This window comes from Dama dama, chromosome 32, assembly GCF_033118175.1.
Source record: "Dama dama isolate Ldn47 chromosome 32, ASM3311817v1, whole genome shotgun sequence".
NCBI classification, from domain to species: domain Eukaryota; kingdom Metazoa; phylum Chordata; class Mammalia; order Artiodactyla; family Cervidae; genus Dama; species Dama dama.
The window spans coordinates 10,388,519-10,413,711 of record NC_083712.1 but is presented as its reverse complement, the minus strand read 5'-3'; the positions used below and the strand labels follow the sequence as shown (position 1 = coordinate 10,413,711).

Genomic DNA, 25,193 nt, shown 5'->3' with positions numbered 1-25,193 from the left:
TGTTTTTGTTTGAAAAGAGTACACTTTATTAGGTTGGTAAAATATTCCTCATCTGATTTTATTTATACTATTATTCTTGTTTCTTTGGAAATCTTTTGTTTTCCTTAGACAATCTAAATATTCATTCCAGTATTATCTATAAAGAATTCTAAATAATTGAAGCCTAAAATACAAAGCTTTTCTATTTTAATTTAGATCAACTGGTGTACAATTTTCTGACAGCTTTCTTCACCATCAGTTGCTCTCTTAAAGACAAAGTGTACTTATTAGAACTGACTATTAATGAATGGATTGATGGAACAGTTCGTCTACTGCTGTATAGGGATGGAGTTGGAGTGAAGATGGAGAGCTTATGGATGGGTTCTGGCATTTATTATTCATCTGCTTCCTATGGTAGTAGGAGATGTACCCTATGTTTATGCAGGTATAAATACCCCTATTTTGAAAATACAGCTCTTGAAATTCAGAATGTCAACATAATAAGGCATCTAATCACAGTTAAAGCTGAGATTTGAAATGATCTTATTGACCTCAAAGTTTGAAATGACTAACTTTGACTTTAGTGGTTTGCAATCAGACAAATGGCAATGACTAAACATTCTCACACCTATCCAGTGTGTGGATATCACAAAGTAACAAAGTGAGGAGTCAAGATTGAAATGCAGCCTGGAGCCCACTGTCCTAAGCCATGCATTTTAACCTGAAGTTGCCTAAGCCCAGCACAAGGAAGACCTTGTTTTATTTGATTCCTGGCAGGGGAGGTGTCACATACTGATTTGCACAGAGAATCCACATAGGTTGACAGCAGACTTGCTACTCACTGCTAGATATTATAGTGTCTTTATGTGTATATGACATAAATGTCATCCATTTGTATAAATATTATGTACATCATGTTATAAGTTCTTTATGTGCATTTAGGATCCTCAGACACACTGTTAAAACCTTTTATTGTATATAATAGACCCTGTAATCGAATTTAGGGACGTCCCTGATGTCGCTCCTTTTCTGAGCTCTTCTCACCAACCTTCATGACCAAACCGCGCTGAGCAGCCATCCCAGTTTGATATGAGCTGCGGTACCCACCTAACCGCCCCCGCCCCGCTTCCGAGTGGCCTCCGCGCCCTCGGGTTCTGTCTTCCCGTTTTCTTCCACCCCTGCCGCATCCTTCACCAAGCGTGGTTTTCCGTCCCCGACACCCGCACCGCCGGGACAGCTGCTCTCAGTTGACAAGAGATGCAGGGCAGGGCAGGGCAGGCTGGGGAGAGCAGCCTCGGAAGCACGATTGTTTTGTCGGATGCGGAGAATCCTCTTCTCTGCGCGTCCTGACCTCCTCTCCGCCCCACGGTTGCCTTGCGTTTTACAGGACATTCCCACGTCCCTTCATCGTGCTGTTTCAGCGTTCCCCAGTGCCTGAGTGTGTGACACCTATTTATGCTTCTGTCATCTTAGACTCATCTTAGAATAGTAGAAACATGTGTTTGTGTTAGATGTCTGTTTCTCTCACGTTTGATCTCAAGATCCCAAAGGAAAGAGGGAGGATTATTGATTTCATTTCTTTTTACTGTGTCCACTACAGGGTAGACACTATTTTTCTGTTGAATTTCATTAAATTGAAGCTAACAAGCCTATCCCTAGGGATGTACAATCATAGCCTCATTAGTACTCAGCTAAACCAATTAAGTTAACACCCTTGATGAGAGAATAGATCAATGACATTTTCTTAAAACATGACCTATGCTCAGAATGGAATTTGGGAGTTGAAAAAGTGATAGTTGTGGCTTCAAAACTAAGTATTTCAAAACAAGTATTTATATTATTGATATTTATGTATCATCACTCAAGCTCACAATGTTTTAAAACCAAAATATAGTGGATTTACAGTGTCTTATTCATTTCTTTGTACAGCAGAGTGATCCAGTTATACATATACACACATTTGTATATATTGTTTTCCATTATAATTTATCATAGGATAATACACATTATGAAGTTAGGAGGTCCTAGATGGAGTTATGTGTCATCAGATGGAAGGAGAAGGGTACATAAAGGAAAACTTACATAATCAGTGAAAAAATGGAAAAAAAAAATCTTTTCCCAACACCACGCATTTGATTTCCAGCACCAAAGTCCCCTGACAGGCTTAAAAGCGTTTTTAGAATTTGAAAAAAATTTGAGGAACATACTACTATTTTATGCCACTTACTGACTGCAGGCACTTTACTTTCTATTGAAGTTTCACTATTAATAGGAAACTGAAGTAGTCTAGAAAAAATATTTGCCAGTGATTACTGTCCTATCAAGGAGCACTGACCGTATTTTTAAGAACTACTTAAAGGAATACCACAACCAGTATTTTCCTGTTCACACTATGAAACCTTTTTGTCCCTTGGAAAAAGGACTCACTACGATGTTTCAGATCCCATTTATCTGGCTGAAGCTGTTTCTGATGAAGAAACACTGAGTAGAATCCATGGGACATTCTCCCTCTGTCTCTCCCAGTCTTCACAGTATCTGTAATAGCAAATTAATTTTTGTCAAAATATCCATTTAAATAGTTTTCTGGGAGAATTGTTCCTTGTTATTAAAGTGTGCATCAATTTCTTAATTCCAAAATGCAATAGATAGTTGATTATTTTTTTAGCCACATTATTATGACTGCCAAAAATGCGATTTCAGAAATCATTTAAATATTAACACTCTTTACAATGACCTTGTTTTACATTTCTTTTTGTTTTCCATTGAAGGATAATTGCTTCAAAATATTGTGTTGGTTTCTGCCATACATCAGCATGAATCAGCCATAGGTATACACATGTCCCCTCTGGAGATTCCTTAAAATGACCTCTTTACTATAGATTGTTTCTCTGTTTCTTGGCTTCCTCATCTGTAAAGAATGAACAGAAATAGAATATGGTAATTCCCGTGGTCCATCACAACTATAAAGCTCTGAGTCTCTTAGTCATGCCTTTGCCAAAGTCTGATATGATTCTACAGAACTTCTTGTGCGGCTCCCATTGAGTTCTGATGCACTTGACACTTGCTGACAATTGCTGGTTTAGAGATTTTCTATGTTTCTGTGTTTATTTTTTAAATGAATTTATTTATTTTTAATTGGAGGCTAATTACTTTGCATGTTTCTATATTTATGTTCTAGGGTAGCTAGTTAGTCAATGAAAGTAGTGTTAATCTCTCACTCATGTCTGACTCTTTGCAACCCCCTGGACTATAGCCCACCAGGCTCCTCTGTCCATAGAATTCTCCAGGAAAGAATATTGGAGTGGGTAGCCACTTCTTTCTCCAGGGGGATCTTCCTAACCCAGGTATTGGAGACCCAGGTATTGAACCCAGGTCTCCTGCATTGCAGGCAGATTCTTCACCGTCTGAGCCACCAGGGAAGCTACCTAGTAATAGAGAGGGTAACTTATTAAGTGGTTTTGAATTTGACTCTTCTGCCCACCTTACCTATCAGTTACATTCTTTTCATACCACCTTCCTAAATTTGATCCAGAGCGCTTCCTAATCTTCCTGCTTGTAAAAGTGGGGAGGAGAGGAGGACAGGAGAAAGGAAAGTGGGCAGACATGTGGGAAGATTAGGAACCAGAGAATTCCTCAGTTTTTAGCTTACTGATGCCATCTACAGTTTTCTGCATGTGTTTTTAAATGAATTCCTCAGCTTTCTTTATAGAGCAGACTTCTGTGGAGTGTCCAGGAAGAACTAGAGCCAACGCTGCCCTTTGTGGGAAGCAGAGAGGGTGCCCGCCTGGTGGGGGACCCTCCCCTCTCCTTCACTGTTGAGGGATCTAGGGACCAGGACGTTGCCCTGCCGCTTCTTGCTCTGATGAAGTGGAGCTGCCTCTGGATGGGCCAGACAGCCCACCGTCTGGTTCCATCACACAGTCTGGTGCAGGGACAGCACATCAAACGTTGCTCAGAGCAAATCTGGACAGCAGGCGAGACATGAGGAGCGGGAGGCCCTTGGGCATGGAGGAAGGACTGCCTCCAGAAGAGGGGCAGGGCATGCCCAGGGAGAGCTGAAGCTGGGGCCCTGATGGAGCCGAGCAGTGAGGCGCCTCCACACTGCGTTCCTCTGCTCGTAGTTTCTCCTCCCACAGGAAGCGGGGAGAGGAAGCGCAGATCACTAGCGGGGGCCACAGGTTGAGAGGTGCAGGGCCCATCCCTGTCATCCTTGTACTGATTAATTCATGAGTTTCCTTCGTTTCCAAAATGTGCTGAGCCCTCAGAATCATGACATGCTCTGGAGACCCAAGGACAAACCAGAACAGTGAGCAGGAAAGGCATTCTTCTTTTGGAGACAGAAGAGCAGCGAGAGGCTCCAGGGAGCTGACTTCAGAGCTGCCCTCAGAGGGTAATAAGGAGCAGGTCTAAGCCTGTAAAGTAGTGGGGTGGGACCAGCCCAGGCAGAAGGAGACCTGAGCAAAGACCCCGAGGTGGGACAAGCCTCCCACCTCTGTTCCCCAGAGGCGAAAGTAATCATGAGGCACCGAGTCCATATGGAGAGAAGGTGAAGCAAACACCCTGGCCAGCAAAGCCACATTGGCACACAGGAGACGGTGTGTGGGGCAGCCGGGAACACCCATCTGTGCAGGTGACTCTGAACACCTATATGGCCTGCTGTGGTTTCAGCATCACCTGCCCCAAGACACCTTTTCGGCTTTCCCTAGGATCCCTGATCCACACTTTTCTCAGCTTGGCTTGGTCCTGCAGCCATGAAATTAAAAGACTCTTGCTCATTGGAAGAAAAGCTATGATAAACCTAGACAGTGTATTAAAAAGCAGAGATGTCACTTTGCCAACAAAGGTCTGTATAGCCAAAGCTATGGTTTTTTCCAGTAGTCATGTACAGATGTGAGAGTTGGACCATAAGGAAAGCTGAGTGCTGAAAAATTGATGCTTTTGAATTGTGGTGCTGGAGGACTTTTGAGAGTCTTCCTAAAGTCAATCCTAAAGGAAACCAACCCTGAATATTCATTGGAAGGACTGATGCTGAAGCTGAAGCCCCAATACTTTGCGAAGAGCCAACTCATTGGAAAAGACCCTGATGCTGGGAAAAATTGAGGGCAGGAGGAGATGGGGACAACAGAGGATGAGATGGTAGGATAGCATCACTGACTCAATGTACATGAGTTTGAGAAAACTCCAGGAGATAATGGAGGACAGGGAAGCCTGGTGTGCTGCAATCCATGGGGTCACAAAGAGTCAGACACAACTGAGTGACTGAGCAACAAAAGCCACCTATGTGAAATGGGTGGGTGTGAATCTAAGGATTTCACACTTCTACTCGGTCAGATGAAAAAATCTTGTTTGCTAAATAGTGGATCCCCATGAACTTAGGACATACTCAGAAGATGCAAATTAAACTTGCTCATGGGAAGATTCACAGGTTCTTCTAAATGCTGTTCACACACATCTGAGGTCTCTCAGAGTCTGAAGGTCCCTGTCATTTGAAGCCCTGTTCACAGCATTATTATTGCTTGTATTCAGATCTCTGTCAGGGGCCTTTGTTGAGCTTTTATTAACATATAGTATCTAAAAATCCTATGAAATATTAGATTCTTTTCTTTCCTTAGGCTAGAGAGATCCGTCTACTCTCTAATGCATTTTTAGTGACACTAAATTGCCTTAAGGCTTGAAGAGGCGAGTCTAAAACTTGTCACTATAAGAAGAAAAATGACCCAGAAATGACACATAATGTGTGAAAATCAAAAGGCTAATAAAAGGATTGTGATATTCACAGCGGCCACACATGCATCTCTCAATGATGCCATTGTCTGCAAGGCCGTGCACACCTCTGATGATGTCTTAGGAGGGAGGGGCTGGTTTACACGGACCATCTTGTAGCCTGAAGTCAGTCTGCATGTATTAGGGCCAGGTCTTGCCATCAGTGGAGAATATACAGTTGAGCATCAGAGTACCTTTCCCCAGTGCAGTATGGCTCATTTATCAAAGAATCAGTAGGCTCTCCAAAACAGCTTCTTTTGAAATAGAGGCACGTGATCACAGACACAGGCTAGCAAGGTGACTCCTGAGGTGGTTTTCACTCGGCACCCTTGTAATTTACTCCTGGAGTCTTGCACTGTGGTGGCTGGGTGCACATTTAGTGCGAGGTGCAAGGCGGATGAATTCGTGTCTTTGTCTCCCATTCGTCCTGCGCAGTCATCTACAAGTATCTGTCTCAGGGATACTGTAAGTGCAACAAGCTCCGCTGAGGGCAGTGAGGGATTTCAAGGTGAATGAAATGTGAGGCTTTCCCTTGGGAGCCTTCTCCTGGGAGTGACCTCTCTGTGGGGCTTCTTTTCCCAGCTCTTCCCAGTTTCAGGTTAATATTTCTCCAGTGAATTATTGTGTGGAGCAATGAAAGAGCTAAGCTTACCTCAAAGAGAGGGACAGGAAGAGGGGTAGATCAGGAGAGCACCCAGAATCCTGTAGTCAATGGGGGAACCTCTGGAGCAGGAAGGAATGGGCACCTCTTTGGAGCAGCAGTCTTCAGGACAAACCTGGCTACTTGCCGTTCCCTGAACAAATCACCAACTCTGAAACCAACAGGGCTTTCTATGGTGGGTTTCACTCTAGTGCACAGATACTCAATTCGAGGAAAGTGAGAAGATCAAACCAGTCAATCCTAAAGGAAATCAACCCCGAATATTCACTGGAAGGACTGATGCTGAAGCTCTAGCTCCAGTGCTTTGGCCACCTGATGCAAAGAGCCAACACATTGGAAAAGACCCTGATGCTGGGGAAGATTGAGGGCAGGAGGAGAAGGGGGCACTAGAGGATAAGAGGGTCGGATGGCATCACTGGCTCAATGGACATGAATTTGAGCAAGCTCCAGGAGTTAGTGAAGGACAGGGAAGCCTGGAGTGCTGGAGTTCATGGGGTCGCAAGAGTCAGACACGACTTTGCGACTGACCAACGACAACAACGAATTAATTATATGGATCTCTTAATACCCAACACAAATTTCAATGTCTGGCCTTTTCAATTTCTTACCTTTTCACTAAAGGCAAAATCATTTTCCCCCATAATAATTTATATTTATTTACCTCATTGTCCAATAGTTGTTTGATGAAGTATCCCTTGCCCCCATTAGCTCAGCAATGCATGCTTATGACTAGCAGGGTGCCTCATGCTAAAAGCCAGACCATAACCAGTTGTGAACCAATGCAGGTAAAAATTGTTATTTTCTCGCTTCTTCTCTTCTGTTTAAAATACAAAATCATTCTGCTTCAACTATTTAACTTAATAAGAGTTGCCATTTGGATATTTATTATCAATCACTGTTTATCTTGAGATTACACAAAATCAGTTTTCTAAGTTATTTGTGACAATTTCCAACTATTAACAGTTGTCAAAATTGTTTGACAAACTTAATCCAAGGTGTTCTGAATTCATTTGCCAGTGGGAAGGTACTAATAATTTTTTCTGTTATTTTCTTCTGAGTACTTTCCAGAAAACCAAATTAGTTTTCCTAATGTTATATGTATGCCTTCAAACATAGTAATCATAAAATCTAATCATAAATAAAAGCTTAATTTATTATGTATTTGAAGTGGAAAGTGTGCATGGATTTTAAATCGAACTAATTTATGCGCTAGATAAAACCAAAGCAAGAGGTTGAAATAATAAATTAGTCGTTGGGTCATCATCAGTTTCAAGCTCAGCCTTATTCATCACAATGCAGAGTTTACCCATCAGTGGCTCTGTTTTTCATTGCACAGTCAAGAACAGAGGTTGCTTATTAGTGATTTTTATTGTTTGAAAGTAGAGAAGCCTCGCTATTTTATCAGTTGTTATTTTCAATCATTTGTCAAAAGATTTCAGGCCAGAAATTAAGGAATGGATTCTGTACATACTTTGGAAAGATTTCCCCAGAACTCAGATAGAGATTTCTGGACTAGATCTTCTGTGGTACCCTACGGTAATTATGGAACATTAGGAAGAATCCTTACCTTGGGTAGAAGAGCTTCTTTTAATTTTTGTCTGATGAAAATCGGAGGGTATGAACTCTGTTAGGTGTGAGAGTTCTGTCTCAGTGAGTGAGAACAAAGGGGCAATCTAATAGTAGGATCTTAAAACATTTTAAAATTTAACTTGTAATAAAATCAGAAGTAGTACAATTGTTGTGATATAGAAACAAAAGTGTACTTGTGATTCTATTAGCAGTCTAAAAATAGCTTTATACTGATTTTTTCCTGATACACAGATTCAGATACTTAAAGCTAAGAGTTACCTGGGGTAACAATTTTGTAGAAAATCTTTTTCTTCTCTGTATTACTACATATTTTGCTCATTTTGTAGAAACATTGTATTCTTTAAAATACATATGGAATAATATAGTCAATCATATTTCTATTAATGGACACTATCATGACTTCTAAAAAGCAACTCTGGCCATATTTGCTCCTACTTTGGATAATATATCTGTATTATATTGCCAGAAGTGAGATCTACCAGTCAACATTAACAGGATTCACTAAGAATACCTAGAGGAAGTTGATCAGGTATATGAAAAGCATGTATGAAAAAAATAGATACTTTGTTGGGGTGGAGTGCACCCATTAGAACTATGAATGACAGGCTTTGGAACTGAAGTAAGTGGATGCTAGGGGGAAACAATAATATCATTTTCCTTCCTTTATGTTTGATCATGCCCAATGTATTGTGTGAGACACTAGCACCCCAGTTTGAGAGGATCAAAAAAATATTGACACACTCTTAAATCCCAGCGCTCCCTAACCTATTATTAATCACACTACTTGGTTTATTTTGCTCACAGTACTTATGACACTTTCATTTTCTTCTTATTTCATTTATTTATTTTTGTCCTCCTTTAACTAGATTGCTACCCCCATGAGACTTTGTCAATCACAATTTCTGTATCTTTGGTACCTGGAGTAGTGTGGCACATAGATATTCAATAAAAATGTATTGAAAGAATGATGAAAAGTATGAGAACTGAAATTTAGGTAAATAAGGAGAACTGAACACTGGGACCTGGCATAGAGAACAGAGAAATAGAACAGTTGTTTTCAAACCAAATATTTAGATTTTTTTTTCTTTTATTCAGTCTGTTTCCAGAAGTCTAAACAATGACCAAAGGCCAATGAAATTATGAAGGGATGTGTCTAAAAAGTATAGCTATTTTAAATAACTGCTATTACCAGACATTGAAAATTAGAATTATGTCTACAGTTTGTTTTTTCCACTTTTTACTTTAAAAAGATAATACATATTATGTCCTTATTATGCAGCATTTCTCAAAATTACCTCCATAGAATTCTAGTTGCCCTGGATACTTTGTGCAAAAGGGCTTCCTAATCAGATAAATTTGGAAAATTCTACATATTTTAAATTTTCTTAAAGTAGGTGAAGCACAATTTGCATATTGAATTTTAGTAAGCTGAGGATCCTCTTTGGACAAGAAAGATTCTGAATTGTGTTTAATCCAGAACGTTTCACGTTGATTTGACCCTGATTTGATGATTTTTATAGATATCTGTGATGATCCCAGGATGTTAAATTAAAGTGTGAGAGATGCTCTTATGTTACTAGAATAATGTCCACTATAATGTTGCAGACAGGAAATTTTTCCATAAGCAAGAAAAGACAGCATTTGTTTAATTTTTTTTATTATCTTTTACATATTAATAACTTTACATATTACATGGGCAACTATTCACATTTTCTCTAAAAGACCGTCTTTCATTCCCATTTTGTCAGTGTCAACTTTGGAGTTTGTCAAATGGAGGACACAGGCAGAGTTTGCTCTTGTAACAACAGGCTTGTAGGATTATAAAGCAACACTGCCCTCAGTTCAGTGCCAGGAAGCAGGCTTAGAAGAAGGGCCCGGGTGTGCTCAGACCTGGGGCATGCCTCTCGCATTTCGTCACGCACCTGTTGAGTTGTGATGCTGCAGTCACATTCCGTTACTGCTCGCAGCCTTAAGGCTTCATGCTTCCTGCGGCAGCTCTGGAGCCAAAGCAGTTTTTCATCTGACTCTAGGCCGGATGGGTCGCTTTTTTCTAAAGCAAAGTATCTCTTCCTGTAAGATGCATTTCTGAAATATAATAGCACCAGCCTTCTGAATATAATTAATATATTACAGTGGTAACAAATTCTTTTCATGCATGTGTGCTCATTAGCTTCAGTTGTGTCCATCTCTGTGCGACCCCACGGACTGTAGCCCACCAGACGACTCTGTCCTTGGAATTCTCCAGGCAAGAATGCTGGAGTGGGTTGTCATGCCTTCCTCCAGGGGATTTTCCCAACCCAGAGATTGAACCTGCGTCTCCTGAGGCTCCTGCATTGCAGGCAGATTCTTTACTGCTGAGCCCCCAGGGAAGCCCCAAATAATTCTTTACTGAGACATTTTTTTCCCTTGTCTTTCATTGGAAGCAAGTTCTATGAGGATGATAAGAATACTTAACTTGAAAAGTATCTTTAAAAAAAATTTAAGCATACATTACTGTTGACTAAGCTACAATGATGAATAGCAGATCTCTAGAAATTATTTATCTTACTTAACTTTAAGCTTTATGGCTTTGAATTAAAAACTTCCCACTTTCCCTCAATCCCACTAGCCTCTGGTCACCACCCTTCCAGTTTTTTATTTTATAAATTTGACTATATTTGACACCTCATATAAATGGAATGCTAGAGCCCTTATCTTTTTGTATACTGAGCCATTTCTTAACCTGGGCTTTTTCAGTCTTTTTTTTTTTTTTTTGGTAGGATGTTTATCCACGTTGAAGGACATTCAGCTTTGTTTTGATTCCAGGGTTTCCTTCTTTCAGATGCATTTCTTACTTAGCTGCAACACCTGGTCCTGCCATGTCTGTTATTGTTAATTTTAGAGACGATACCTTAAGGATCATGTATTTATTTAAGAGAAGTTGGCAAAATGGGAATTTGAACCCAAGTCTTGTGCTGCATTAAAGGGTTTATCTGTGAATAATTGCTAATGGGTCACTTAATGTTGTTATATTGTTTTGATGGCATTACATGGTAGCAGCACTATGATGGTTTTTTAAAGACATCTTCCATGAGTAATCCGGGTTGTTTTTGGTTTTGTAATTGCTCAGGGTTGGTGCAAATGTACAGTTCTCCTGTGAGGACAATTACGTGCTCCAGGGATCCAAGAGCATAACGTGTCAGAGAGTCACCGAGACCCTGGCTGCATGGAGCGACCACCGGCCAATCTGCAGAGGTGAGTGGGGATGATCACGTCTGCCCAGATTCTCTTTCCTTACAGCTGAATACACAAGGAGATCCAAATGCAAAGCCCAGTGTATAGACAGCAAAACTTGTGATGATTTATGCTTTCATGGTGATGTTGGTTAACAAGAAATATTTTTTTTTGAAATTTTTTAGGAGACAAACATTTCCAAGGATATTTGTGTTTTTTAAATTTCAGGAAATACATGAGCAAACCTAATCATTCCAGTACATTCTATATAACTTGATATCCATCTATCTATACACACAGATTGCATATGTACGAAAATATGTTATATAACTAGATGCTTTGGAAAACAGAATGCAAGTTGCTATAAATCTAAAAATGCTCACTTTGCAGTAGCAGTGAAGTTAATATTTTGAATTTTGATAGTATCAGTGATAAAGGGAGTTTGTTAGCATGATCTGAAGCCATCATTTTATTATTAAACTAATCTTGGACATAGAACAAAATGTTGCATTATCATCATCTTCTTCAATGAGGTCAAATATTTGTTGCATCTATGAAATATGTGAAAAATCCTACCAGAATTATAGAAGCCACAGTGAAACCAGCAGAAAACTGTTTTGGATATTTTCCTAAGGAAAAATTAATAAAATTAAAAGAAAAGCTAGCTGTTTTGTTTTGTTTTGTATTAGTCTTCCTCCTAAGGGGGAAAAATGAGCTTTCATTTTTTCTTTTTCTTGCTTTTCTACGTCAGGAACATATAGCATTATTTTAAAAGCCCATGCTAGACAAAACTAGTAAATGTTCATCTGTTTCAAATTGCTATTATAAGTAACATAAAGGGACTATCGAGCGGGATATTATTTGATTCTTACCTTATTTATTAATTCAGAAGTTTTCCTTGTACCCTCTTTGGGCCAAATCTCATCTAGACTCCAAACACTTTCTCAGCATGCTGGCCCCTAGCTGTCCCGACCTGGTACCGAACACTCAGAGGCGCTTGTCTCAGCCGACAGCTGCTCCAACCAGGCTAAGGGCAGGGCAGTTCCTCCAGCCCGACAGACTCTCACAGTCTACTTTATCATATTTGAGAAGAGATGTTCTTCCACGGGGTGTTTGTCGGTAGTGTGATTCCTGGTCTGGTTTCCCGTGGACAGCTTCTCCCCTCTCTCCAGCACCCACTTCTCTCCTTCACACTCAGATTTATCCATCTCTTCCCCTCCACCCCCGACTCCCAGTGGACGACTCAGCTGTTTTGCTTCAATTAGATGTACCTTCTTTGTCATGGACTAATTTTTAGTTTATTTCCACTTATTACTTGTAACTCTCTGCAATAATGAGCTATAGCTGGAAATAATTCTTAAGAAGGTGTTTTCTTATAGGATATGTATTTTAAATCTATATACTGGAGCAGACTGTGTCTGGGGAACAATAAAAATATCTTTAAAGACACAGTTTTAAAGAAATCTGTATTTTAGAACACTTAGAGTAGTAAGACATTAAATAAATCTTAAATCAAAAGTCCTGAAATCTCCCGAATAGAAGAATTTGACATAAACTGTTTAGGATAAGGTGATAACAATTAGGTGACTTAAAAGAAAAATACACTTCAAGAGAAACTTAAAACAAATGGAGGTGAATTTTTCTTTCATATAGAATTAAGATATAGGCAGTATAGGACAAGGATGGGCAGGTCTGTTTCAGAGATGGAAATGTCCTCAAGTCTCACTCTGTCCTCCCTATGGTCAGACCTTCATCTTCATGGTCCAAGGTGGCATCCAAACTCCAGGCGACAGGATGGAGGAGTTTAGCAGGGAGTCTGCAAAAACTATCACACGCATTTCTTCTCAGTCCAATTGGCCAAAATCCAGCCAGATAGTCTCACCTTGTTGTGAGACTTAGAAACATTATATATATATATATATATTCCGGGTGGTTATGTATATAGCAAACAATTATACTTCTATGAAAGAAAAGGAGCATAGCTATTAAGGGAATCTTTGCCATCGGGGTGTATTTCTATAAGAAGGAAAGATGGAGTCAATCACTCAAAATATGAAATTTTTTTTTCTACCCTGTATCATCTGCAGCTTTTCATGAGTGGAGTGTGTAGGTAAATTAAGGAATCAATCATCCCTCTCTCATGTCCCTTGGCATTTTTGTACCAGTGTAGGATTATATTTGTAAGCAATATGAATGAGAAGAGATGTGTGTCTGCATATCCTGCTTTCTGGACTAGAAAGGGCTCATCTGTGAGTCTTGTGGTTAGGCAGGGAACCTGTCCTCCACACTCAGCTCCCTTTCTCTGCCCTGTCCTCACCTCCTGGCCACACAGCCTTCTCCCAAGAGGTCAGCTTCCTTCTGCAAAGCCAGCAGGAACATCCCTCCCTCTAGTCTGGATGACAGTCTTCTATTTATCAAGTAGTCGCTGAGTACCATGACCTAATCAGGTGCACATACAGATGGATGGCCAAGTGCTTCAGTGCATCTTAGGCTGACCCTATAGAGGACCACTTCAGGGAGCCTCTAGAGCAGGGCTGTCAGCTAGAAATAAAATGCAAACCACTGATCTAATTTTAGGGAGCTCGAATCTGTTGATCTGTGACAACCTAGAGGGGTGGGATGGAGGTTCAAGAGGGAGAGAAAATACATATACCTATGGCTGATTCCTGTTGGTGTATGACAGAAACCAGTGCAATATTGTAAAGCAATTATCCTCCAATTAAAAATAAATATATATGTATTTTTAAGTATCTAGTAGCCAGATTGGAAAAGAAGCAGGTGCAGTTAATTTTAAGAATATTATTTAACCCTAAACATTTCAAGTATTTTAATGTATAGTCGAAATGACTCTAAGGAGATACCTTTTTTCCCCCTTTATTATTCATACTCTGTCTTGGAAATCCAGTGTGCATTTTACGCTCACGGCTCAGACCAGCATCATTTCAAGCTCTCAATCATCAGATGGGCTGGTGGCTACCACGGACAGCGCCACGCTCCCTGTTGCGCTCAGCCCAGTCGGATTTTCTCAGCTCTCCACACCCTTGCAGGTGTGAAGGGCAGAAGTGGTCTCTCTGAGTCACAAGCAGTTTCCTGCCTGGTGTCCCTCATTTCTTCTATGAAAACCCATCCATTTTCCAGGTTGGCAATGTTTAGGAACCCTGTATCTGTCATCATCCCCTCCTTTAAATAGTGTCTCTATTGGCTTTTAATGACTGATTGCCCAACTAAAGAAGAGCTGAGAAACCTTTTTTGAAGTGGAGATTTTATGACTATTCTCCAAAGATGGCTTTAGCTGTCTAAAATATAGGGGGAAATGGATAACATGAAGCATAATGCTATTTCATGCTACATGAAACAGAATACAGGAGTATTTACTTAGCTATCCATAGGTTCCAAACACCAAGGGCAATTTTTCAAGTTCATCTTCCCCTCTGTGCTACTGCCATAATACATTGTAAGTCAGAGGTGAGCAGTACAGTTTCGGTATTCCTGATGTACTCTGAGCTTTTAAAGCAGCCCTCATATTGATCATCTCAGCCACATGTTCTAAATTCAACCATCTGTCAAATGCAATAAAATGCCCCTGGTCTGAGCACGCACACATTATGAGATTTCAGATCAGTCAATTAAGGAAGGGCTGATTCTCAAGGTTCCGATCTTCACGAAGGGGCTCTAACTCTTAAGTAATTATCGTGCCTTCTCCATGGGAGGATTATCAGATAGAAGCATTTGATAGATTGCAGTGAGTCAGGAGAGATCTTTCACATCTGGACACTGGGTCCTAAGCCAATGCTTACATTAGCTAATTAGCCCTGAGGATGGGGGATGTTACCTTTTCTTCCTGTTAGCACACAGATGAATGGTTGCCATAGCTCAGTAATTATGCAAGTGATTTTGTTTGAAATTATACTTACTGCATTTAGGGATATGAAAACAACCATTATGATTTTTCACAGGGTAAAATGCTATGAGCTGTTTGAAGCTGTATAAGTATCTTTAACTGGCAATAAATTTTTTTAAATAAGCAAACAAAATAGAGAAGAAGAGGATGTAGTTGTATTTTTTAAGTAAAATGTTTCAGCTGGCATTTATTCCATCAGTGTTTAAGCGGGGTATATAGGGAGAATTTCTTCTGATGCTATTGAACGTTGATCTGTGGAATTAATATTTTTGGTTGCCCTCCGAGCTGACAAGGCACATAAGAAAAGTGAAGTGGTTTTTGCAATTGTAACTGTGGTTACATGGAAGCCAGTTTGAGTCACCAAGGGTCACAGAATAAAGCTATTATTATCTCAGGATTCCAAGTCAGGTTAGCCCAGCAGTATCCTTAACTTATTAACTTGTCATTTACTGAAAACTTTACAGTGTATTCTTCCCTATTCATATTTTCTGTCCATACAGAGATGACCTTTTAAATAGTAGTGAAAAGACTGTTTATACCTGAAAGATGACTTCATTCTACCAGACTAAGGGTCCAGAGCCAATTTGAAGACTGTATTTTAATACTGATTACTATGTCAGGTAGCTATGAACCCAGAGATTTAAAGAAACATACACTTTAAAGGGGGAAAAAAAAAAAAACACCTTCTTTGTCATAGATATAAAAAAATCTGTACACTCTGAACTTTTAAAGCAGCCCTTATATTGCTTATCTCAGCCACATGTTCTAAATTCAACCATCTATCAAATGCAATAAAATGCCTATGGTCTGAGCACTGCACATATTATGAGATTTCAGACCAGTCAATTAAGGAGTTAATTGATCTTAATTGAGAGCTCTTAGGATTTACTCTAAGAATTTTCATATATAACAGACTTTGGTATTTAGTACATTTATCACATTTTATATTACATTCCTAGTACTGATTTGTCTCATAACTAGAGCTTTGTACCATCTGACTACCTTCTTCCAATCCTCCCCTTCACAGTTCCCCACCCCTTAGTAACCACAAATCTCATCTACTTTTTTATGAGTTTGTTTGTGAAGTGTAATTGCCTAGAACATCATGTTAATTCCTGTTACCCAACATAGTGATTCCATATTTCTATACAGTACAAAATGATCATGATAATAAGTCTAGTTACCATACATCACCGTAAAAAGATATTATATTATTATTGGCTATATTCCCTAAGCCACGAATCATTTATTTGATGACTGGAATTTTGTACCTCTTGATTTCTCACACTTTTAACTTTTACTTTAATTCCAGTGAATGTGGATAAATTTCTGTCTTCGCTTCTAGACTTCTAAGGATTTGTACTCTTTACTTGAATGTCACCTGGGAGAAAAACATGTTTTTCTTTATTTCTTATTAAGTTACTGAAAATAACAAAATCACATATTTTTATGCCACTGCTCTCAAATTCACCTGATGTAAAGTGCCTCGGAAGCCCTGGTGGCTCAGACGGTAAAGTGCCTGCAAGGTGGGAGACCCGGCTTTGATCCCTGGGTCGGGAAGATCCCCTGGAGAAGGAAATGGCAACTCACTCCAGTACTCTTGCCTGGAAAATACCATGAATGGAGGAGCCTGGCAGGTTACAGTCCATGGGGTCCCAAAGAGTCAGACACGACTGAGCTACTTCACTTTCACTTTCTTTAATGCTCCTGGAGCATGCCTGGGGTGTTTCTGACAGCCCCCCTGCAATTGTTGTCTTCCTTCTGCCTGGAATGCTTCTCCCCCAGACCTCCAGGTGGCTTTCCATCTCGCACTCACCATCAGATGTCATCTCATCCAGACCCTTCTGTGCCCACCCTCTTCAGGATGCTCTGTGAACCCTGACTCTGCTTTCCTGCAGAGGTCGAGTGTCCTCCTGACATTAGACATTCGTGTGGTTAATCCCCTGATGAAGGCACAGAACTTAATTTTGTTCTTTCTTTGCTGTGTCTTCTATGATGGAAACAGCACCCAAATCTCAGGAAGCATTCACTGTGTATTTGTTTTATTACCTGTACTATGGTGTTCTACTTACATTCTTTCCTTCAATCCTTACAAAAATCATGGATGAAGTTATGATTATTATAATAAGTGGATAACCTGAGAGGCTTAAAATGAAATAATTTAAGATAACACATCTGATAGCTTCATAAACCAGATCTGGAACTCAGGAGTGATTCGGAAAAGCAAGCTCTTAACCTCTGACATACTTTCTCCATTTTGGCTGAGTCTGGATATAGACATAAAATTGGTGGTTTTCTTTTAAATCCTACAAGAATCACACTATCCAATATAATTCTTAATTTCCTTTTAAAAAGCTTCCGAGTCCAGATATCCTATTAATTTAAGTTTAGTCGGTTAGAATATTCTTCTCTTCAATTTAATTTCATTAAGTAGTTACTATAGAATGGCAAAGATTCCCGGAACTGATTGTACATAAATAGATAAATTACTACTTAAAGTTGCATAAGATAAATCATGTGAAACAAATGCATGTTACACTTAACAAATACTCGGTGACTAATGGATAAATAGCACATTTGGCATTCAAAACTGGCAAGTTTATTTTTTCCCTTTCCACTTTCCTTCTTTATATATTTCCAGTGATCATTTTGTAAATTCTAGTTTAATTTTAAAAACACAGAAGATATAAGTAAAATTTGAGTTTACAAATTTAGAACCCTGTCACATAAGTAATATTAACTGTACATTAGTTAGATCATGGTTATTATCAAAGAACATCTATTAAGCATTTTTAAGATTTTGTGCAAATTACTTTACGTTAGGTGTTATATTTCCAAAAAGATTCTGACCCAGGGGAATGCCTTTGCAGGAGCAGAAAGTGGTGAGTGTGTACTCAAGTCTAAAACGTGTAAATGTGTGTATACATTTCCATTATGGGAATGTATTTATACCTTGCTGTAAAGACTTGCTTGACACTAGCATATTGTAATTACCTAATTATTTGCTTAATTAAATACTTTGTTGACTAATTGAATATGTGTTTAGCACAGAAGCAACTGTTTGGGAAGTAGGTCCTGGTCTCCAAGGACACAGTGAGATCGCTCATCACAGTCAGAGCAGGTCGCTAAGGCTTCTAGTGTCTGAGCAGCTGCGCAGCCCTTCTGGGGAGGAGCAAGGAGCCAGCAGAGGCCAGGAGTGGGGAGAGACAGGCAGGGGGCAGAGCTTCAGAGTCAAACCATACAGCCTTCAGATCATCAGTCCAGTGCATACTCATTATAGCAGACAAACTGCAGCTTGCGAAGCAGCATGGATGTGGCTGGTAGATAAACTGAGCCCATCCGCCCGCCCTCTGCAGAAGGGACTACACAGGGCCTGGACGCCCTTACCATCCTAACTGAAAGTGACCCTCTGGAGGCCCTCACCATCCTAACTGTGACCCTCGGGCCGGTGGCAGAAACTCCCTCCACAATCCTTCCCAGAGCTTACAAATTTAGAACACTGTCACATAAGTAACATTAACTGTACATTGATTAGATCATGGTTATTATCAAAGAACATTTATTAAGCACTTTTAAGATTTGCTTAAAACTCTGGCCTGCTGATGTTCACTCATGGATACGCTGCAATGCAGCTCTAGTCCCGGTTCATCTCTCATCTCTACGGCTGGTCTGTGTCTTCTCTGGCTCTTCTTACCCTTCTGAAAGACTGGCTGTTTGATAAACATGACAGACAGTGAAGGCAGTGGAAGATAATTAGCCTTACGGTGCTGGACGCTGATGGAGGAGGAAGAAGAGGGGAGTGGCAGGGCAGGAGTGGCGTTCGCTCTCCTCCCCCCTCTCGGCAGCTCAGGGAGATCACAGCTTAGTCTGAGCCTTTCTGCCACAGAACCAGAGGATAGAGAGAAACCCCAGACAGGGCGTCTACAGGAGATGTGGAAGGGAAGGTCCAGTCTGCACTTCAGCCTCTGTGCAGACTTGGAGAATGGCACGTAGAGATCATGGTAACTCAAGACACGTTGTTATTATCTGATAGAGACTCTACACATGGGCAGTTGAACTTCAAGTTGTCATCGGTAGCAAATCTGGTGGTTGTGACTAGTAGCAAAGCCTTGATACAAGAACATAGTACCTAATGTATTGTAATTGGTGTGATGGTGATAGGATTATCACACGATGAAGAGGCAGATAATTAGAATGTGGACAACTTAAAAAATCAAAGGGGCTAGTACTGAGGTACTAGCTAAAAGTTTCAACAATTCCCCAAGAAAGAGGACTAGAACTAAATACTTAGGCTATCAGTCTACTCCAAAACTAAGGCAACAAGCATCTGTGGGGGTAACTATTAAATATCAGGAATTGCTCTAATTGTTGAGATTACACATAGCGAGGGGAACAAAACAAAACAAAATCCCTGCCATGAATATTCTCACGTATTTCATTTCAGCTGATTATTTTGATGGCTTGATTAAAAGAATGAGTAGAAAAAAAAATTCAAAAGTTAATTTATTAGAAAAGAGTACTGCAAAAATATGGACAGTTCTAAGAAAAAGAAAAAAATGCATATTAATTTGACAACTTTTGGTGAGAAAAACATCTGAATGGACTGGATTCACAACTCTCTCTGTATGAAACACAATACCATCTATGCAGGAAAGTATAGAAAATGTGCTGGTTTCCCATGAATATTTTACTAATTGTTATCTCTCTAAAAATATAATCACTGATAATCCTGTCTCCCCAAGCAGTGGGTAAGATGAATTTCATGAAGATGAATTTCATAAGTCAAGTTAGAGGTCAGGCTTCAAAGCAGACAACTGGGACCCATGGCCATTGACGGGCTGTCAGATTTGGTGAACTTTCCAGCAGAGTGGCATCTGGGGCTAATGACTGGAGGAGTACAAATTGTCAGCGGGAATGTAGCACATTAGTTCCCCACAGTACACATTCTTCAGATGAGTTTGTCTGTCTTCAAGTTTGAAATGCTTAGAATAGCACTTAGATAATATTAGTTCAAAATTAGCCAACAGATATTTCTTTCATTGCACTACATTGTGTTTGTCAGCTCTTCAGTATGAAATTTCACAAAGTAGGAATGTGTAACACAAAGGTATGTTGAGTCAGATTTTATTGTTAACTATTTTTCTAACGTTTTGCTAATTAATACCAGCAATATAGTTGTCGCTGTTTAGTCGCTCAGTCGTGTCCGACTCTTTTCTACCTCATCACGGACTGTGGCCCACCAGGCTCCTCTGAGCATGGGATTCCCCAGGCAAGAACACTGGAGTGGGTTGCCGTTTCCTTCTCCAACTGGTAATAGTAGAGTACTTTAAGAAAATTGTGGATCCAAAGTTCATGATCCTCTCAAGAACACACTCCTGAAAGTAGACTCCTTGGAGAGTGAAACGGTACAGTGCAGGTGTGTGTGCTTGTGGTCACTGCTTTACTGGAGGACTTTGGATCCAGGACACACCCACTGGGCTTTGGAAACCAAATCACCTCCTATCCGTATCGATGAACTGCATGCATGCATGCTAAGTCACTTCAGCCGTGTCCAACTCTGTGCGACCCCATGGACAGCAGCCCACCAGGTTCCCCCGTCCATGGGATTATCCAGGAGTGGGCTGCCATTTCCTTCTCCAGTACTGATGAAAAGGTGTTGTTCATTTGAAAGCAAGTGTCAATATTTTGAAAGATAGCTTTCATGTTTTCATTAATCTGTGTCTAGTAGGTTAATTCTTAGCTAGTATCAAGTAACAAAAAGGTTGTCTAAAGTCATTTTCTCACATTTTTTTATGTCCACAACTATCGACATTAGATATGGTGCTGAAAATGTACAGTGAAGGAAGGATGCTTTCCTAAGATCAAGGGGTGGACAGTCTTTTAGGAATGAGGGATTTGTAGGTTAATAATGACAAAAAAGGAGTATTTTTAGAAATAGGCATAATCAACATTATTGCTATATCAATATAAATAGAAAAGGGAATAGTTAGGCACTGCCTGATTAAAGGGTTTCTTCAGCCTCCTCCTCTACAAGATGGCCCTTGGGAGCCAGAAGCCAGTTCTGTTTGGTCCTGTAGCTTAGTCTCCTAGAACAGCACCTGACCTGTACCGATGCTCAGCTGGCAAGAAGGAGGGAAGGAAGGAGGGAGGGAAGGACGGGTGATGACGAACTCTGCTCCTCAGTGGATGGCAGTTTAGTCAGTTTATGTTATATGACATCTTAGGGAAATGACCCTGAGCTTCTCTTACATCAGTGCTTATTTATGAAGTTAGTTTCCTCCCCTCTTTTCTCAAATGCAGTTCAAATTATTAATGTTAAGAATGGAGTTTAGGATGACATTTGATTTCCAAAACTTGTGTATTCATTTAAAAAAAATCTCCTTTCTTAAAGAGAAGATCAATTGAAATATTTTTGTATTCAAAACTTAGTTGTTTTTATTGGGTCATGCCATGTATGTGCTCTTTCAATTTTAAGGTGTTTTCTTTTTCCTTTTAGAGTCATCATTTCTATTTTCCTTCTTCATACTTTCAACTGTATTTTAAGTTGTAATTTGCATTGTGATATAATTTGTTATAGAATAAAATCTAAAACTTGAGAGGAACTTTAAATATCATCTCTTGCATCGTTCTCATTTAAAATAGAAAGAATGAGGGGCTTCCCTGGTGGTCCAGTGGTTGAGACTCTGCCTGCCAATGCAGGGGACTAGGGGTTTGATCCCTGGTCTGGAATGATTCCACATGCTTTGGAGCAACTAAGCCTGAGCACCACCACTCCTGAGCTGGTGCTCTGGAGCCGGGAGCCCCGACAAGGGAAGCCGTGGCAATGAGAAGCCCACACACCACAGCCAGAGAGTAGCTTCCACTCGCCCCGACTAGAGAGAGCCCACTGACAGCAACAAAGACCCAGTGCAGCTAAAAATAAACAAGTACATTTAAACAATAGAAAGGTTGAGGTTGTGGGGGCTTGGATTACTTATTCAAGGTCATATCCTGTAGGGCATAGTTGAGATGTTAATTCTGGTCTCCTGAATTCTTATTGCGCTGTGTGCAACCAGACGCCTTACCAGACCCTCTCTGTAGGAGTCAGAATGGGGCCTGAAATGCATTAATTTGATTTGACATTGTCCAAGGTGCTGTTGTCAGGATTCCCTGGTGGCTCAGACGGTAAAGAGTCTGCCTGCAATGTAGGAGACCTGAGTTCGATCCCTGGATAGGGAAGATCCTCTGGAGAAGGAAACAGCAACCCACTCCAGTATTCTTGCCTGGAAAAATCCCATGGACAGAGGAGGCCAGTGGGCTACAGTCCATGGGGTCACAGAGTTGGACATGACTGAGCAACTTCACTTCAAGGTGCTGTTGTCAGCTCATTCTGTGAAGGGTAATGCTTTGGGAAATATAATAAAGAGTTCCAGGTAAGTGTTGCAAGTACCAAGCAAAGGTTCTGAAGGCTGAGCAAAATCTACTTGCCAATTTGATTTCACAAACAGTTCTTTATCACAGTCGTGCGAGAGCTAACTTGAAGTTCCACGTGCACTTTGTGTCTTTACCATGCAGATGAAATCCTGTAGAAAATAACGTCATCTCTGTGTATTTCTAGCAAGAACATGTGGATCGAATCTGCGTGGGCCCAGTGGCGTCATCACCTCTCCTAATTACCCGGTTCAGTACGAAGACAATGCTCACTGTGTGTGGGTCATCACTACGACGGATCCTGACAAGGTAAGACTCTCAGCTTTCCTCTGTAAACATCTGACAAACTGAGCTCTCTACCTGGGCAACTGTTTACCGTGAACACTCTGGTGAGTGGCATGCACCCTCGTGTCTTGTTTGAATTGAAACTGCTGCTGCATGGTGCGTCTGTCTATCCTCCTGTATGGGAAAGCCTATCTAGGATGCAGTTATGAAATATTCTCAGTCTGCTTACCTCCTGCTGCTTCTGAAGGTTACATCTGTGTTATGGTTTTATTTCCAGTTCGATCATCATATAACAATTGACATACAACCTGTTTAGTGTAAGGTGTGCAACATAATGATTTGATATGTATTTATATTGAAAACTGGTTACCACAGTGTTCAGTTAACATGTATCATCTTGTATAGTTAAAATATCTTTTCTTGTGATGAGAACTTTTCATGGCAGTAGCAGTCAGTAATCAGTCGATGACCTCCGGGTGGAATGCAGGGGGTGAAAGAGGAGGATCCGTGGGCAGATGGTTTTGATTCTCTTAACACTCTATACACACGGCTTCCCCTGGCAGCACCTGCTGCAAGGGGAGAGGAGAAGGAATCCAGAATGGCTTTGGGGTGGGTGGTGAAACCCTGACCAGAATGGGCACAAGGTCCAGCCTCCCGGGAGAGTCCCAGTGAACATCCGCTGTCCTCACGTAACTACTGATGATAACACTCTTCTTTATTCTCCTAATCATCCCAGGTTGGAACACTTAGATTCTAAGCTCTCTCTACCTGGAAACAGGGAAAGGGCCTCAGAAACCAGCCCTTTATGGGAAGAGAGAATGGGTTTGGCTCTGGGTGCAGTGAGAGTGAGGGGCTTGCTGTATCTCCAAATGCGTGTCCCTCATAAAGGTCAGCTCGGGATTCCCAGGTGCGTCCTTAGCTGCCGAAACCTGGGATGAGTGTGACATCGTGCAGAGAGGCCAGAGAGAGCCGAAGCAAGTCCCGCTGGTGGCGTCACCCTCAGGGCCATCGGAGGGTACACTGGGCTCCACTGACATGAGTGATGGTGATCTTGCAAGCAGAAGTATCCACGTCAAGTTCTGAAATGCTAGACTCTTGTATGGATGATGCCCTGGCATTTCAGCAGGAAAGCAGCAGCTCCAGATGAAATCTTCAGGGAATTTGGTTAACTCCCTCCCAATAGTTTAAAATTCATTTACATCCAGATTACATATGGATAATCATAAATATTTTTCTATATGAAAGATACCCCTGTATATCTGTGTCTCTATTTCTTTTCTGTTGTCAACTGATAAAAGGCACAACCTGAAAGCTGAGGATTAGTATCGTTTGGAGGGCATACAGAGGACACAGGGGCTTCCCTGGAGGCTCAGTGGTAAGGGAACTGCCTACAATGCGAGAGATGCAGGAGACGTGGATTCGATCCCTGAGGCAGGAAGATCCCCTGGGGGACGGAATGGCAGCCCAGTCCAGTATTCTTGCCTGGAGAACCCCATGGACCGAGGAGCCTGGGAGTCAGGCTTCTCTGACTGAGGAGACGACTGAGTGACTAAGCACGCATGCACGCACGCAGGATGTAGGCCCATGAGACGGGCTCTCAGATGACTGCAGGCAGCTGTTCAGGGCAGGTCAGGGAGGAGTCAGGACATATAGCAGTTTTGGGGAAAAATAGGTGGTCAAACATCAAAAGAGTACTGTTAATGGAAGAAAAGCAGACATTAGAATTTAGTGAATTTTAGCTCTTTTCTATACTTGGGAAGATGCAGAGCCTGGACTCAATGGAATTCCTGCTTGGATCTGCATCTTAACCTTCCAGGGCCAGTGTCCTGCTTTCCTCCACCCTGAGTGCCCCCATGGGGCAGAGGCTGGTGGCTTGATGGCCACAGCGTCCTTTGTTTACTGACGTGGCAGGCGACATTCTCAGTCCACACTCTGTATACTAGAATGACCGAAATCTCTATGCAGACAAAAGCGGCTTAGAGTTACTGTTGTCTAAACCCTTCACTCGACAGCAAGGAAGCTGAGACCCAGGAAGGTGAGATTTCAGAGCTGTTCACTCCTATTGCAGGATAGAAACGTGTGCTCTCTGCACAGCTCTGATAGCCTCTTCGCCAGCTTTCTTCCTCCTGGAAGAAGAGGCATTTCTTTTGCAGCTACCTGTCCCATTATCACTTTGATGAGAACCACAAGGAAATGAAACAGTAGGTTATTCAGTGCGGTGATAGGATGCTCTTGGCTGTACGTAATAGAAGAGCTGACTAAAAGCCAAACATTTTTAGGGAAATGTTGTTTCACGCAATGAAAGGTCAGAGCCAGGGAGATTCTAGGTTTAGTTAAGAAGCTGAGGGCTCTGGTGTGGGCCTTTCTGCTCTGCTCTGCTTTCTGAGCAGT

General features: G+C 41.0%; 1 protein-coding gene across 1 annotated transcript in view; it reads left to right on the top strand.

Moving 5' to 3' along the window:
- CSMD1 (CUB and Sushi multiple domains 1) overlaps positions 1-25,193 on the top strand; it is a 1,628,138-nt gene that overhangs the window by 1,081,650 nt on the left and 521,295 nt on the right. The window contains exons 9-10 of the mRNA XM_061134533.1: positions 11,103-11,227; positions 22,705-22,826. Coding sequence (XP_060990516.1) covers positions 11,103-11,227; positions 22,705-22,826 — 247 coding nt within the window. The remainder of the gene's footprint in view (positions 1-11,102; positions 11,228-22,704; positions 22,827-25,193) is intronic.